At 35.2% G+C, this 16,567-nt stretch overlaps 2 protein-coding genes across 2 annotated transcripts; both read left to right on the top strand.

Moving 5' to 3' along the window:
- Window positions 1–623: 623 nt before the first annotated feature.
- Window positions 624–2,748, top strand: LOC134839773 (DNA polymerase epsilon subunit 2-like). Its single transcript, XM_063855393.1, has 2 exons — window positions 624–795; window positions 1,203–2,748. Exons 1-2 carry the CDS (start codon window positions 627–629, stop codon window positions 2,615–2,617), a joined length of 1,584 nt encoding a protein of 527 aa, XP_063711463.1. The 5' UTR covers window positions 624–626; the 3' UTR covers window positions 2,618–2,748.
- Window positions 2,749–10,771: 8,023 nt separating this feature from the next.
- LOC134839546 (uncharacterized) lies at window positions 10,772–14,440 on the top strand. The gene is made up of 2 exons (XM_063855137.1): window positions 10,772–12,140; window positions 13,791–14,440. Exons 1-2 carry the CDS (start codon window positions 10,803–10,805, stop codon window positions 13,977–13,979), a joined length of 1,527 nt encoding a protein of 508 aa, XP_063711207.1. The 5' UTR covers window positions 10,772–10,802; the 3' UTR covers window positions 13,980–14,440.
- Window positions 14,441–16,567: the final 2,127 nt, after the last annotated feature.

The following is a 16,567-nucleotide window of genomic DNA, read 5'->3' as shown; positions in this document are numbered from 1 at the left end:
TTTACTGAATAATTAGTCGGTTCTCATGATTTTGCCTAGTCGTTATTTTTGTTTAATTGGTTCACAGAATGGTCAATTTTGTAGGAATAGTAAATTTCACTTCTGACATGCTCAATTGCTTGAACCTTTAAATATAACTACCAGAAGTAGTTATTAGGCGAAGTTCGTTTCAGGTAGTAATTTTTTCAAAAAAATTATTTGCGAAAATATTGATTCTGTAATTTGATGCCGTTTGGATCATGACCGAAAGAGTTGTATTCTGATATATGACTCGTCTCATTCCGATGATTAGTTGAGGTACTTGATTTTGCGCGGAAAACAAAAAACTTAAAACATATCCGAAGACAAAAGTTTCTCCCCATTTTCAACGGTACGGAAATTGTTGCGGAGATTTTCCGAAGTATGCGATAGAATCGCTATCTTTCACATGCGAATCGTGGAAGGGGTAAACAAGGTAAAGATAATCAATGATTACCCTTGTGGCCTGGTAGACAAAAAAAAACAGTCAAAAGTTTCAATAAATTCGGCTGTTAAATCCAAATTAAAAACTGGCCAGCAAAAATTTAATGATTTCCTATCAGACAAGGAGTGAAACTTTAACAATCTGCTACATTTTAAGAGTGAATATGAGTGCAGCAGCTGTGGTGAAGCAGCACATCAATAGGAAGTTCAGTCTGCACGGACTGCTGTTGCATGCAGATGGGAGCAAGTACTTGGCCAACTTGCTCACGCCACTCACAGATGACTCACAGAAGACAGAGTGGCTCAAACGCATCCTAGATTGCATCCTAAAAGGCCTGTGATTGTCATGTTCCTTCGTAGTACTATTTTCGATGCTTTTGTTATAATACGAGTTATCTTTTTGACGGGTCATTTAGATTAAGCAAGTCAAACTAAGCATTTATAGATATCCATCCTATTTCGCCAATTGAAACAATTGAATCTCCTCTGTTTGATTTTACAAAAATTAGTTTTTTGGTGTATTTTGAGCCAAAATTAATTTAATTTTATTATATTTTTTTAATCACTGAGATGATGGCAGTATTGCCGAAAACAGTTTAAATTCAACATTGATCCGACTTGTTTTCCCACTGAGAACCATACTCATGATACTAATTTTAAAAAAATTATGGGTGTTTTGAAAATAAGATGTAAAAAGACAGTAGAATGAATCTATTTTTCAAATAATATCTTTTTACCAGGCACTATTGAATCCCCGATTGTGACTAAGGCTCAAATTGAAGCAGCCGTCAATGAATGCACCACGGGTGATGATGAAGGTGACGAACAAATGATGGTGCAAATCATTCAAGCTTTTGACTTCCCACGATTTTTCTTCTCGCCTGAACGAAAAAAATTTGTAACTGCGGAAGAATTGAAACTACCGCCTTCAACTTTATTCGACGTACCTGAGCAAAAGTCTCAGCTCTTTTGTTACCGCTATGACGTAATCAGGCAACGTTTATTGCGTCATAAATTGTTCACATCGGTAGGAGCGTATGGAAGTGGGGAAGCGAAAATGAAGTTGCATGATGTAGAGTTTCTTTTGACCTTGAAAACTACTTTGCCAGATGTTATAGCACTGGGAATGGTAGTGCAGCTAAAAGATAGCAAGTATTTTCTGGAAGATCCAAGCGGAGTTGTTCCAATTGATCTTTCCACTTGCAGGTACCAATCTGGAATTTTCACTGAGTCATGTATAGTATTGATTGAAGGTACATTTGTCGAGGGTGTTTTAAGAGTCAAAGCGATTGGCCATCCGCCTATCGAAACTGCAGAAAACTCACGACTTCAATTTGGAAATATCAATTTTTTTGGAGGCTCACAAAAAACTTGTGCAAAATCATCGGAAAAGCTGAAACATCTCGAAGCTCAAAATCCTAACGCAATGTTAGTTTTCTGCTCGGATGTTTGGCTTGACAAAATGGAAACTATAGAAATGTTGAACAAAATGTTTCTGGGCTTTCAAGATAGCCCTCCTGTAGCTTTTGTGTTTTGTGGCAATTTCTTATCAACTTCCTACGGCAAGCAGTCATTTCAAAAATTAACGGAAGCCTTTAAGAGGTTTGCGCAACTTTTGCAGGATTTCAAGCCACTTCTTAAATCTTCAAGGTTGGTTTTGGTTCCGGGGCCCTCCGATCTTTGTTCGTCTGTAATTTACCCGAAGTCAGCGTTTCCAGGAATTCTGAGAAAACATTTCGTCAATATTCCAAATGTGATTTTTTCGACAAACCCTACAAGAATTGTCTATTGTACCCAAGAGATAGTGATCATGCGCGAAGACTTGTTGCACAGAATGTTCCGGACTGCTGTTCATATTCCACAAGTTCCCGTGAAGGAAATGCCTGCGCATCTTGTCAAATGTCTTCTCGCCCAAGCCCACCTCTCGCCTTTACCTCTACACGTTAGTCCTGTCTACTGGGGTTTCGATTATACAATGAGACTCTACCCTGTTCCAGATTTATTGGTACTGGCGGATAAGTTTGACAGTTACAAAGTTCAAAGTAACGGAGTGATGGCTATTAATCCAGGAAGTTTTTCAGCCCAAGACCGGTTTTCATTCAAAGTGTATTTTCCACAAAGCAAAGAAGTAGAAGAGAGTAAAATTTCAGAATAATTAAGGATACTTTTGAAATTAAAATAAACGGTTTTGAATTGAATTTATTTGTTTTAGATTGTTCAGTGAGAAGTGCTTATATCTTTTAAAATATTAAAGGATGCTTGAGAATTTTTGATTACTTGGTGTGTTTTTTGTGATTGATGTTTTAAAGAAAATTGTTTGAATTCAAATTAAATATTGTGTTGTTGTCTTTGAAAAATTTCAAAAATAATGGATAGACGACATCGGCCGAAAAATTAAGCATCTGTGCACTATGGGCCGTATTATGGACAGAGTGCACTTAATTACCTTCATAAAGTTGTTGGCCGAAAGTGTCTAGCTACGAGTTCATTTCTTTTTTGAAACCAAGCTCCAAAAAGTGTGTTCTGTATGATTTCACTGGACTGATTATTGTTTGCGTACGTGTTCTGAGGGTGAGGGGGACTTGATAATTTTTTGTAAGTTTTAAGTCTTTATATTTTTTTTCTTTCTTTTTTTTTCTCGGCTTGATTGGTTTCGGCCTATACTATATCGGCTTAGTGGCCTCATATTGCGTCGTTTGAGGTGAGATGTTTTTGTGTGAGTGAGTGTGTGTTTTGACTGGAACTTAATAATGTTTTCTAAGTTTTAAATCTTTTTTTTTTATTTTTCCCCTTGTTTCGGCTTAATAGGTTTCGGCCTTAATTATATCGGTTTAGTGGAAAATTTAATTATATCGGTTTCGGCCTTAATTATATCGGTTTAGTGGAAAATTTAATTATATCGGTTTCGGCCTTAATTATATCGTTTGACGAGCGAAAAATGTTGAGTGCGTGTGTGTGTTTTGAGGGTGAGGGGACTTAATAATTTTTAAAAATATCTTTAAATTGTCTTGGCTTGTTTGCGTTTCAAAACTTACTTATTTAATTTGATGATGACTTACTTGGAAATTTATAGTTTTTTACCTACTCCGCTTCGCCTCTGAGTTTTATTTACCAACTTCTCTTCGCCTCTGTGTGTAATTTTGGTTTTGTTGTTTTCGCGTTCGTTTCTTTCGGTTCATTTTCCGGTTTTTTCATTTGGCATTCCAATTATCTGATACGGTTTTATCGGCACGCTTTCTAATGGGTTTTTATTTCGATTTAAAATTTTTCTACTATAATTGGAAGTTCTGTAATTTGTAAATTTGCCAAGTCTGATTTTGAATAATTGTATTTTTTTTCGTCTTATGTTATTGTGCCTCACTCAGTTTAATTTGCGTCGTTTTGAGGGCACATAATATGTTTCTACTTGTGTTATTCTTTAGGGATGGCTAATAAAATGTTTTAAAATTTGTCGCACCAATTTTTTGTATGATAACAGGTTTTTTTGGCTCAACGGGGGGTCGACCCAATGTTTTCGCGTTTTTTGCCGCTCCTTAATTGATTCTAAATACTTTTTTAAAAGATTCTTTGAATTTTCTTAAGTTTTTTGTCCAATTGTTTTTTCAATTAGAATATTCGATAAAGTTTTCGAGTTCGTCTTTTTTTCTTTTCCTAATATTTTAATGCCTTGTTTTTGATGTATCTCAAATGTTGAGAAGCTCCGCTTCTCTTTTGTGTATAAAAAATTTCGCGCTTGATACCAACATTTTATGATCAAAATGGTAACACCTTTTCAAATGGAACTCGAATGTTTGCGAAGCTTGTGTTATTGTTTGAACTCTCTTTTTTTATCCAACTCAAGTCACAACTTTTGTTGCGACGCAATTATTCTTGCGACATAATGTGTTCATTTTGATTATTAACTGGCGACATAATGTGTTCATTTTGATTATTAACTGGCTATTAAGTACAGCCAATGCTAAGAATATTAAAGCAGATTATCTGTCTATCATTATATCTATCTATCTATCTATCTATCTATCTATCTATCTATCTATCTATTGTTTAATTGGCGTTTCATGTGACACATGTTTAAGAAGTACCTATGTTGACATGTTAAAGAAGTCCCTACATTTGCATGCTTAAGCTTATTCAACGTATTATTTTTTGCATGTTTAACGAAAGAGTTTTTGCACGGTTGAGCTATATCGTATATTAAAATGCTTAAGAAATTTCATTTTGCACATTTTTATGAAGTCCATATGTTGGTCTGTTAAAAGATCACCACTTTATGTCAGCGTTTCAAAATCCATTGAAGCGCGAGAGCTTTAACTCAAACTTTATTTCCTGAATTCGCATCGTAAACTAACGAAAATTTTGTCAAATCTGTAGTAGGGTGCTGCCAGGGTAAACCCAGGGGTTGCAAAATTATTGGCCAAGTATGACGGTTCAAATCTTTTTGCTTTTCGAAGTATGGCGTTTTTTATGACTTTTTCAATTCTTTAATGGTTTTTTTCCTTCAGTCTTGCGATCAGTTTAAGCTGAATTTTCTGTCTGATTGAAGCTGATTTTGAAGCTGTGGTTGCAGCCTAGTTGATTGTATTTTATTAACTTTCATTGAACATATTGAAGGCAATTATTTTGTTTGTGTGGTTTCTCGTTTGTTTTGCTGTATGAGACTGAATGTTTGGCCGAGTTAGTCGTATGTTCAAGAGTAATGAACGTAATGAGTACTCTTATATAGGTTTTGCTGATTTTCTTTTCAGGAAAAAGTCGGCAAGGAGACCAACAGACCAATTTTAACAGAAAAGTGTCCATCATCAGTTGTTCTACAAATTCATAGAGCCATATGGACATCTAGTTTTTTCTTCGAAATTCAAAAGTTTTTTTTTCAGTTTCTCTGCCTTCATTACTCTTTTCCAACTGTCAGTTGGCTATGTTAACTGTTTATCCTTGAAGGTTTTTTTATTTATGGAAGAAATCCTAAAAAAAGTTGTTGAAGCTCGAACATGTCTTCTCCTTGTTTGCCTTTTGCGTTACATTCCTTTCAAATTCAGTGTTCTTAAAGATGAAAAGTTGCCTTCTCTTGCGCGAGAAAACTTGATTGATTTCTTTTCAAAAGTGAATTTTACTTTCAGATTTCCCAGCGAAATAAAAATTAACTATTGAGCAAGTTTTCTTAAAAAGGGATTATTTTAACTACAAAAGAGAAAATCAAAGAAAGTTTCTGCAATTGGAAAAACCATAATCTTTTGAAATTAAAAATAACTCAGAAAGATATCAATATTTTTTTGCCTGTGTTCATTTATTTGTCTGATACTTGGCAAATGCTTGTAAACATTTCGTTAATTCAAGGTTATTGCAATCGGGTCTCAGACTTTTTCCGTAATTAACTTTGTTCACAGAATAGTCAAAATTAGAAATTGTAAATTTAAGTTCAGTTGATAGTCAAATTTCCTAGCGTTGCCGGCGCACTTAGCCTGAAGGTAACGAAAATGCTTCAGACGGCAAAGGTGCTAAGTTCTAATCTGGCATGACTTTTTTTTCAACAGGAAATATTCCATTTCAAAAAACTTTGTCGGCTGATTATTTGTCTGCGTATGCTTTGTCGGCTTACTTGCCACATCCAGGGGCAGATTTAGGAAGGGGGCTGATTCAACCCCGTGCCATACCAGAGTGTCCCATTTTGTTTTATTTTTAGATATCTTTTTATGATGAAGGACTCAAAAAATTTCTAAATGCTCCTTTGGCACCAATATATGCAAATGTTTCCAAAAAGTGTCTAAAAACGTTTTTTTTTTGCCTGTTTTTTTTCTCAAAACTTTGATTGCGGCACTAAAAATTTTGCCAAAACTTGCTGCTTTGGGAGAGCTCGGAAAATCAATTTGTTTGACCTAAAAAACAAAGAACGACAAAGTTTTCGAAAATTTGTCTGTGTTCTGAAGGCTAGTTTTTTTGAATTTTTTATTGGCTTCCTGTTGTTCCATTTGACAATTAATTAAATTTTTTATTGGCGTTTTTGAGGAAGAGCGGGCTTATAAGTTTTGAGCAGGAAGAGGACTTTCTATACATCTTGACTCATTGATTTTTTCGGCTTGAAGGCTTTTTGCTGAGGTGTTTTGGGCTTTGTAACCTCTTGGATAAGTTTTCTTTCGATGCTGATTTCACATTTCATTGTCTGTACATCGTTTTGGTTCAAAACTAGCCGTACTCATTTTGCTCGATCTAATTTTACCTACATTTTCGATTTTTTGCCGACTTAGCGACTTCTTCAGGTGTAGCGCAAGTGGTGCGAAGCTCAGCTTGGCCTGTTGAGATTTTTATTCAGATAAATAATTGATTTTTTGAAAATTTTGCATTTGTGTTTCTGAGTGTTCATAATTCTTCCACATTTTTTTCAGCCTAGTGGCCTCCGCCGCACTTTCTACGTTTAAATTGTATAGTAAAAGGTTTGGAGCTCTGTTTTTGCGAAAATGAAACTCTTTTAAGGTTCAATGAAAGTTTTTTGAATTGGTGAGGTTCTTTAAATTATATTTCTATGAAATTTTTATCGGCTGAACCAATTGTTATTGCATTGCTTTCAAAATTTCCGTTTCACAAGTAAGCACTTCTGTGTGCGAAAGTCATTCGAAACTTTCCAAAAATGATTGGGGCAAACTGTGCACTGGATAGCCGCACAATTTTGTGTCCGTATGTTCCTGGATTCCAGAGACAATTCTTTAAACCTGTTAAAATTTTGTCGGAACGATCAAAGAAAACGAAAGAACAATATAAGAACAAAGGGAGCGTCCTTGTTGCGGAATCCGCTTTCAATTCATAAAATGCTCAGTTTGGCCTCGTAATGTTTTGAAAAATGTTTGACCTTTTGTTTCTGGTAATCTGATTGCCCGAGTAGTGTCAACCGCTCGTGCGCATAGAAATTCTTCTGAAGTTCTCTCATCAAAACTGTGTTTCTCAAAAGGCAATTCCTCGATCAAACGCCTCTGTTATATTTGTGCTCACTTTCATTGGCTGTCGTTTTAGTAGGATGAAGTTTATCCGCTGACTTAAGTCGTGTGGTAGGCAAAATACGTTGATGCGTAAACTCTTTTAAAGCAGCTCGGACTGCTTTGGTTTTTACACCTATATTTAGGTTTTTACACCTTATACCTTTTGTATTTCATTTTTATATGCGAGGAGGGTATAAGGGAAAAATATTTATTTTCTGTTTTCCCAAAAAAGTTCGCATTTTTTTGCTTTGAATCATTTTAGCCAATAACTTCTCGATTGAAGAATCAAATTGGCCGCTGTTTTTTTCTGTCACAATTATGGTTTTTGATTTGTCGTAATTTTGCAAATCTATATATCTGTACATTATTTAATTGGCTTTTCACTTGTCATATGTTTCTGAAGTCGTTGTCCTGACATGTTTCGAAAATGCCAAAATTTTGCTACGATTCATATCGTTTAAATTCATAGTTTTAAGTTTCCAAGGTCATCTTTGAATCTAACCATACATCTGTTAAAGCTTGAATGTTTTAACTGTCCAGTTTTTCCTTTTTCTGAATGCAGACTTTTTGGGCTTTTCGTCTTAGTGTTTATTTGAAATAATTGAAAATCTCAAACCAATGAAAACATGTTGTCAGTGTCAGGTACATTCAGCGCTTGCTAATCTGGCATCCAAATATTACTGCGCAAATCCTTCTCTTTTTCGAGATATGCCGGTTTTTAAAATGATTTATCTTTTTTTTACAAAAAAATTTGATTCGAAAATATTCAAAAAAACATGAAGTTTTCTACTCTATGGTGGGATGGTTTCAGGGCACACGAGAGTTACAAATCCAGCCTCCAAAAAATATTGCTCAAATCTTTTTGGTTTCCAAGATATGGCGTTTTTTTCTTTTTCAATTTTTTTTCAAAAACTAACTCTATGGTAAGTTGCTGTCAGGGTAAACTACTGAAATTCAAATCTGACCTCCGAGTATCACTGCTCAAATTTTTTTGGTTCCCGGGATATGGCTTTTTTATGGTTTTATCAAAAATTTTCAATAACTTAGATTGAAAAAACTTCTCAGAATGAAATTTTTCGACACTTGAATGCGGTTTTTTCATAATGGTTTTAAGGTTTTCTGGAGTGGTTTCCAAGTTTGATTGCTCAAATATTTTTGTTTTTCAGAGATATGTGGTCTTTAGAATATTTCCAAAATTAAAAAAAGATTAGATCAAAAAGATTACCCAAATCGAAATTTGAAGTTCTTGATCTTATAGTGGGTTGACATGGGTCATGGGTGCCATGTTACTGCCAGGAGCTACAGATGCGCTATCCAATTGTGACTGCTCACTGTGTTTATTTTCGAGATTTGACTTACGTTTTTTTTTTCAAAATGTTCTCAAAAAGCTTAAACATAAAATTCTCAACCCCATTGTGGGGGTGTTGTCAGGATACTCTTATGGCTGGCAAATTTGGCGTCTATATGAGCTTCTCAATTTTATTTTATAAGGTAACACTTTAAATTCATAAGTTTTTCAGTAAAATAAAGACTTTCTTCAAAAGAAAATTGATTGGCGTGAAAACTTTTGTAAATCCGCTTCATACTGTCGACCTTAAAAGAGTCATTTTTGTGCCCTTTTTGATATTTTTGAAGCTCAGTAGTATCAGAGGTATGACAATTTTTGTTTAAAATAACGCAGAAGTTGACTGTATAAATCGTTCAATAAATGAAATAGAAAACCCTGATGAATGGTCAGAGTTTAGTTAGATGGTTGCATTAAACTTCGTTGTTTTTTGTATAAAATTTAGGAAGCTCTTGTTACGTTCAACAATCTATTCAAAGCACCGGATATGAGAGTCATGCGCTAGTTTCTCATAATTAACTGTGTCGCAAGATGTGCGAAGTTTGGTGTGACCTCTGTTTGTATGACTTTTTTCGTTCTTCTATTCTTATACAGTCTGCGCTGTGTGAACATCCTTATGCAACCACCAGATATAATTTGTCTTTTTCTCACAAATAGTTTCTGTGATTTAGTTTGATGATCGTCTGATTTTAAAGCTGAGCTTTTTCTTCATGACGATGCAAATGTTTTCTTCATTGTAAATGTTTTCTTCATTGTAAATGTTTTCTAGCCAAGAAATGAGTAAAGGAACCCAAATGTATAAAAAAGTGGATCTAGAATAAATCCCTGGAGCATGCGCAAAAATATGCATCCCAATTTCATCGAATATCTCATTTTAAACTGAAATGACGTAAGGATTTGGACAAGTTTTTTTTTCTGGAGCGAGCGTTCTTGATTTTTTTTTCCCAAGTACAGAGAAAGAATCAAATTTCATAGTTAGTAACTTTTTGTGTCATCTATCGCTTAGCGATAGGACTTTCCTCTTTTACGGAGATATGTACTTCAGGAGATATGTATATGTTTATTATAAGTAAAAGAAGACTGTTCGTATCAGGGCAAAGCCCTGAATGTTCCAACTGCCTATTAAATGGTCTCGAATAGTTTTTGGTTAATGAAGTATTGACAAACTAAGAATTTTAGGTTGATGATATCAGATTCAAGGGTGAAAATTTGAGTCGTATAGGGAGTTAATAAGACTAGTTAGCTTGCCTTAACTGCAACAAGACTGGTCGTGTATCAGGGCAAAGCCCTGAATGTTCCGACTGCCCCTTTAATTCATATAGAATAGTTTTTGGGAAAAAAAATAAAGAAAAACTATCGATTTTGGACAAAATCAAAGATCAAGTGTAAAGTTTTGAGTCGTACGAAATTAATATGACCGCTTAGGTAGCCTCATTTGAATTTGGAACAATTTTGTTGTGCGGGATAATTCGCTACGCCTAACTAATTCGCGTTGCGTTTTCAGCATTATGAATAAAATTTTCAACGAGCGCCTAAATTAGTCCAGAGCATGGTTAGATTGGCAATTTTCAAATCCCAGAACTTAGCAAAAAATGATCCGAGGTAAAAAATCTCTTTATGTTTGATTTCAGGGAGTCAATTTTTTCAAGGGGGTATAAAAAAAATTTTGTCAAAAACTATTTCGATCGCCGAAAATTGACTGACTATTCAAGCATAAATATTTCGTTTTCTTCGAAAGTCGGAACAATTAAATTTGGATCGCGTTCGTATCTTTATTACTCGTATTTATATATTACATACATTAGGAATTTCGATTAAATATATTATCTGAAAATTATTTTAAAGTGTGGCCGAAAATGTGGCAGCCAAAGTTGAGTTTCTGAAAATCGAAATAGGGGTAAAATAGTGAGCAAAATCGAATGATTTTTGTCTCGAATTCGTTGTGCCAAAATAGCCAATAATTTAGCTTTAAAAGCTGATATGACTTTTCAGGCTTGCAATGAGTCGAGATCGTCTTGCATGAGATCATGGAACCAGATAATATAGAGAAAAATATTAATATAAACAAAGATTCTCGAAATTCGCCCGATGATAAAATGACACTCAGCTATCAAAGTAGCAATGAAAGTGGATACCAAACACAGAACAGCAATTTCTCCGAGTCTCTATCTGAACAATTATCCGAAAGCTTCATTTCGAACGACTCCAAACGAAAGTATGACTTGATTAACAAGACGCCGTCCAAATATGAGAATAATGATTTCGCTCTGAACGGGAAAAGTCCAATGAAGAGTGGAGGCAAGAATGCGATGCATTACCTCTTGGCGTCATTTAGCCGTATGTCGCCTAGATCTTCGCCAGCTCAGAAGAAAGCTAATTTAGGATCGCATCTAAATTTGGTGTCAAGCAGCAACACCAGTCCAGAAGCATTGAAACAAAGTACACCATTAGAGACACAGAAAGCGAAACGAGTACTGTTCCTACAGCCGACAGACCAATCAGTCGAAACACAGTTGCCTTCATGCGAGGGATTTACGAAGCCTACTACATTTAACCGACTACTCGGAAAGACGAACACTCTATTCAGGCTGCCGTTAGCCTGCTCGCCACAAAAGAAAGGCCAACAAGCTCTGATAAATAATATTTTAGAAGAAAATTTGAATGCTGACGGGAAGCTCAAAGCACTGAAGTGTTCACGTGTAGGAATGTCACATATTGATTTTGTTCACGAGTTTTCGCTGCGCGGTGGGTTGGAAAACATAGTTTTGCAGTACCTGTCAAACGAAGATTTGTTTAATTGCGCACTTGTGAACTCAAAATGGTACAATGCTGTGATAACTGAAGTGTTGGGAAGAAAGGTAATTTTTGAGCGTGAGATAATATCGGAGAAGATGAAAATGTCCGCTTATCATGAGGACATTGAAAACACTTCTCCATTTCCTATGAGTGGAAAAATGAAAATGAAATTGAACTTGAATCAAAGTTCAAGTTCACTGCGCAGCTTTTCAGAAACGAACGACGCGGATAGATCTGGAAGACTATCGGATTATTTTCTAAAACCATCTTCGCTTTCGAACACGAACTTAAACGAGTGTTCTACTAGCAATGAAAAAGAAGGAAAAAATTCAAATCGTTCGCTGAATCAGTCATCTGCAAGCACTTCGAGTGTATCCACATGGGCTGTTTTCGCGAGGGATTCTCGAGCTTCTAGAGAGGATAAAGTGGTCAAGTGTCCTTCGTGTTGTGGCCGGGCGATTGTGTTGGCAATTAAAGATGAGGGTAAATGCGAGGGTGAGATGTGTGGCTATCATTTTTGCAACAAGTGTGACTCACCCTATCATGGTGCTGATCGTTGTCGACAGGTGGTAAGTTCTGCTCATTCCACAAGATCTGTGTTCATATTCTCTAGCATTTATTAGTTAGGTTTCCAGGCTTATCTAGAACATCCGTCAAAAACTGGATGTATGCGTCACTACTAAGACTGGTCATCTCATTGGTTTTTCTCATTTTATGGCACATTTCAATTAAGTTCTAAATTTTTTGAACAGCAATTTTTAAACGTGATAAACAGCGTTCAGACACTGCTTGAGGTTTTGCAGTTTTTTTTTTGTTTCAGGAAGAAATCTTTAAATTTGTTCAAAACTATTTCGGATGAGTATTTCATTCCATGCATCAAGTTGAGTTTGATTTTTCAATGTTCTGACCATTGAAAACGAGGAGGAACTTGGTATTCAGGTGTTTTAGTTTTTGTTCTCCACTCAAACTCAGGTACCGCAAATAATCATTGGAATGGGTCGGGTGATATCATATTGAAGCCCTATCAGTCTTGATTTAATGAACGACTTGAAAACTTTTTCAAAAAGTTGTCCCAGGTCGAGAAAAACCGGTTAAACGTTTTTGAGTTTAATTATTTCGATCGGTTACAGCGATCGAATAACGTTCTTTATATGGATACTGGTCTTTTAGTTGAAAAAATAGATTAAATAGATTTGTTTTGGAAGCTTCATTTAGCGCTTCCTTGCCAATAAAAAATGTCTGTGCAAAAAAGCTAGAAACGATTTTATTTTTTTTCTTATTTTTTATTTGTTCTTACTTCGAAGACAACCGTTTTCGATTATGCCTAATTTTCTACGCATGTGTATACTTCTCTCATCCCAACACGCACAAGAAATGACACCAATATGAAGAGAAAAAAAAACCTTCTTTGTGTTTTTTATATGAATGTGGTCGGAACATTCTGTGCTACTTGCACTGCAACCGGCTATCCTTTTTTACTTCAATTTAAATCCGCTTCCTAAAAGGAGGCAAATTACGCTCTAGTTAAAAAATTGAAACGGCGCAAAAAGTTTGAACGATTTTTAGTTTCGGGTTTCTAGATTTCACAGTGGAAAAAAGTTCTTCATCCAATTTTCTCAAATTCGATTTTTTTTTTGCAAAAAAAGTGTCAATAATAAAATATTCTTGAAATTTAAAGAGCTTTAAAGGGTTGTTTTTCTGTTTTCCTGAGTTCACTGAAAGTTTTTTTAACGGTCTGTTGTCTATGTTTTTCACTTCCGAACTCCTGTTTATATTTGAATTTACTCCCTCTTTTTTTTTACTCCCCCCGTATATTTAGAAAGAGAATCGATGAGCAACTAATTTGTATGTGAGTATATATAGATGATTCTCATGTACAATGGGGGCAGTTCAACACTGCCGAAAGGCAACAGTGCCGAAAATGAAAAATTGTTTAACAGTTGCCGAAAATTGATGATTTTTGGCACTGTTCAACAACACAACAATTTTTTACGACGCTGTTGTACTTCGGCCTTTTTGTACTCCAGGCGCGTTCAATAGTGCCGAAAAAAAAAATTTTGTTCGACAGTTCTCAAAATCCTCTTTTTTGACAGTGTTAAACTCTTTTTTAATTTGGCATTGTTGAACGCCATCGAATAATCTTGTAAAACCGCATGTAATTTGTTTTTTTTTTATATAAATTCAATCTAGGACAGTAGGATGTTTTTGATTCTCTCTAGGTTGTGTTGGATGACTTTGTGTCTCCTTCCAAGTTCAGAAGCAGTTCGAGAAGTCTCAATTCAACTGGCTCAGAGGGCAATGCAATGACTACCGACTCAGGTGGAACAAACCTGTGCAAAACCAAATCTAATTCGTCCAGCCTCAGTCTCTGTTCGAAAAAAGCTAGGAAAAGCTTACGTAGATTGTGAAAAATTGAACGATGAAAAATATTCCTGTTTAAATGAAAGCTACAAAGAAATTGACAAGATGAACTAATCTCCATAGATTTAGCAAAGAAGTATAAAATAAAGCGTTGTCACGGTTTTGTTATTGTGGAAAATCACTGTTTTTTGTGGAAACTACAATTTTTGAACTTGTGTTTGTGATTTAAATTTGGCAGTTTGTGAGGTTTAAATGATTTTTATTGTAAAACAAACCTGTAAAAAACTGCTGTCCTTTTAAACAGTGCAAGTTTTTAACCTTCTGAATCAATATCAAGTGCTTTTTATCACGTGCAGTAATTTGCTGTTTTGAAGTTTTCGGTTTTGATTTTGTCATCTGCTCGTCATAGAATGGTGGAAGTAGTTTCGTTGATATTCGTGTAACTCTGTTATTAGCTTGAATAAAAACTTTGATAAAGGCATGAATAGCTAGCGGGCCACGCTGTTAAAACGGCTAAATTACTCTCAAAAAATTTAGAAGAAAAAAACCATTAAAAATTAACTTCGTGCTGAGATTCTCCGATGCACTGAATCATCTTTTTTTTGGTTTCTGATTTTTTTTTCACTGAATCATCTTTTTTTTGGTTTCTGATTTTTTTTCACTAGTATTTTCCGGATTATTTACACGGTTCTTTGGGTTTATGTCCGCTGAATTTATTGGCCTCTGCAAAATCTGTCATTGATTTCTTCGAAGATCTTTCGTGTCTGGCTATAATTGTTGTGTGGCATTTGGAAATATCGCATTTGCATTTGAAAAGAAAAAATGCTCGTTGATAGAACGTTTTGTTCCAGGTAGTTACTAAAGTATTAGTCTCAGTTCTAGTTTTATCATCGATCTGGTCCTAGAGTAGTTATACTCATATTTATACTCACGGATAAATTCAAAAGGATAATTTAAATGAAAAGTTTATAGGTCACAGACACAACTGTTCTTCTATTGTTAAATTATACCAAGACGGGGGGATTTCTATTTTATGAATCTTTTTCATTTCTTCCATACAAAATTTGCGGGAAGATGTTGAAGGAAGGATTGAAAAAGAGAGTCTGTGAGAAATTGTCTGTCCAGACCAAGGGTAGTAATCCGATGTTATTTTGGTAAGAATTTAATTAATCAAAACTATTTTACTTTCAAATTTAAAGATAGAGTGAAAAAATTTGATCAAATTCTAAAAAGTTTGTTCTATTGTGTAAGTTTTTTCCACGGGTGTTTTCGGGATTGTCTAAACGTTTCTTTTGGGTTCATGATCGGTGAATTTGTTTGCCACTGCACAATTTCTTAAAAATTTCTACGAAGTATTTTTGTCTCGCGGTAATTGCGGCGTCAAAGCATCCTGGTTGAGGGAATTATCGTTTGGAAATATTGCGTCTGGATTTGAACTGTTTTACTAAAAAAAAACAAGACTCGTTGGTACACCTTTTTGTTTCAGTTTGAATAAAAATTGGTTAAAAAACTAGAAGATCAGAAATTTGGATTTTTTGTTTAGGTTCAGTCATTTAGTTGAAATTTGATTCAAATCTTACGTTAAAAAGGCATTTCGGTTAAGGTTTGAACAAAAACAGAATTGAAAAGAGTATTGAACAATAGAGTTTATATTAGTATAGCATTTTCTATACTATTATGTGTTCTCACCGGACAGCCAAACATCGGTAAAGTTGTTATTTTCTAGAAGGTATAAAACTGCTGTTTTCTTAAAGTCTTTGGGTACAATATTTACAAGGCAAGGTTAGGCAGAGCAGGGCTAGGATGGGCATGGCAATGTAGGGAAGCTCAGGGCAAGGCGTGGAGGGGCAGTGCAGGACAGGGCGAAAAGTTGTAAGGCAAGGCATGGTAGAGCGAGGCGGGGCAGCGCAAGGCAAGACACGGCAGGGTGATGAGGGGCACGGCCAGTCTGGGTAGTATAAAAATCTGATGAATCAATCTATACAATCATCCATCTATGCATACACGTTTTTTGTTTCAGCGTTTTTCACCAAATTTGAAGTTAACAATCCATGGTAAAGCGATGTCAAGGTTTTTCTAAAGGTTGCAAAATTGGCCTCTAATTATCAATACTCAAAATTTTTTAGCTTACGATATACGACGTTGTTTCTGAATTTGTTATTTTTTAAAATTGTGTTTCTCAAACTTCTGAAAATATGAAATATCCAACCCTATTGTGGAGGGCTGTCAGGATAATCCCCAGAGTTGCACCTCTTGCCTTCAAATATGGCTGCCCGTATTCTCTTAGTGTGTGAGAAATGACACAAAACTTAGCTTTGAAAGTAGTGAATTTGACAATTCTACAGTTGGAAGCTGTCAGAGTTCTCTCAGGGTCGCAATTTGGTCTCCAAATCTGGTGTCTCAAATGCTTTTAGTTTCCTAGATATGACAATTTTCGTGATATTTTCAAAAACTTCGCAATCTTCAAAACTACCAGCCTCAATGTGGGGCGCTGTCAGGGTACTCTCAGAAGGTGCAAATTCTGCCTCCAAGTATGAAAGCTCAAAACTTTTTTCTGCCAGATATGACGTTTTTCAAGCTTTTTTAAAATCGTTTTAGAAAAATTAGATATAATTAACTTCATAAGGTTCAATAA

Source organism: Symsagittifera roscoffensis, chromosome 2 (assembly GCF_963678635.1).
Source record: "Symsagittifera roscoffensis chromosome 2, txSymRosc1.1, whole genome shotgun sequence".
In the NCBI taxonomy this organism is placed as follows: domain Eukaryota; kingdom Metazoa; phylum Xenacoelomorpha; order Acoela; family Convolutidae; genus Symsagittifera; species Symsagittifera roscoffensis.
The sequence above is the reverse complement of the archived record's forward strand: the minus strand, read 5'-3'. Positions and strand labels throughout refer to the sequence as shown.

Coding starts and splice junctions, on each gene's coding strand:
- LOC134839546 (XM_063855137.1), top strand. CDS start 10,803: ATGGAACCAGATAATATAGAGAAAAATATTAATATAAACAAAGATTCT. Junction 12,141..13,790: donor CTGATCGTTGTCGACAGGTG/GTAAGTTCTGCT, acceptor GATTCTCTCTAG/GTTGTGTTGGATGACTTTGT.
- LOC134839773 (XM_063855393.1), top strand. CDS start 627: ATGAGTGCAGCAGCTGTGGTGAAGCAGCACATCAATAGGAAGTTCAGT. Junction 796..1,202: donor CCTAGATTGCATCCTAAAAG/GCCTGTGATTGT, acceptor TCTTTTTACCAG/GCACTATTGAATCCCCGATT.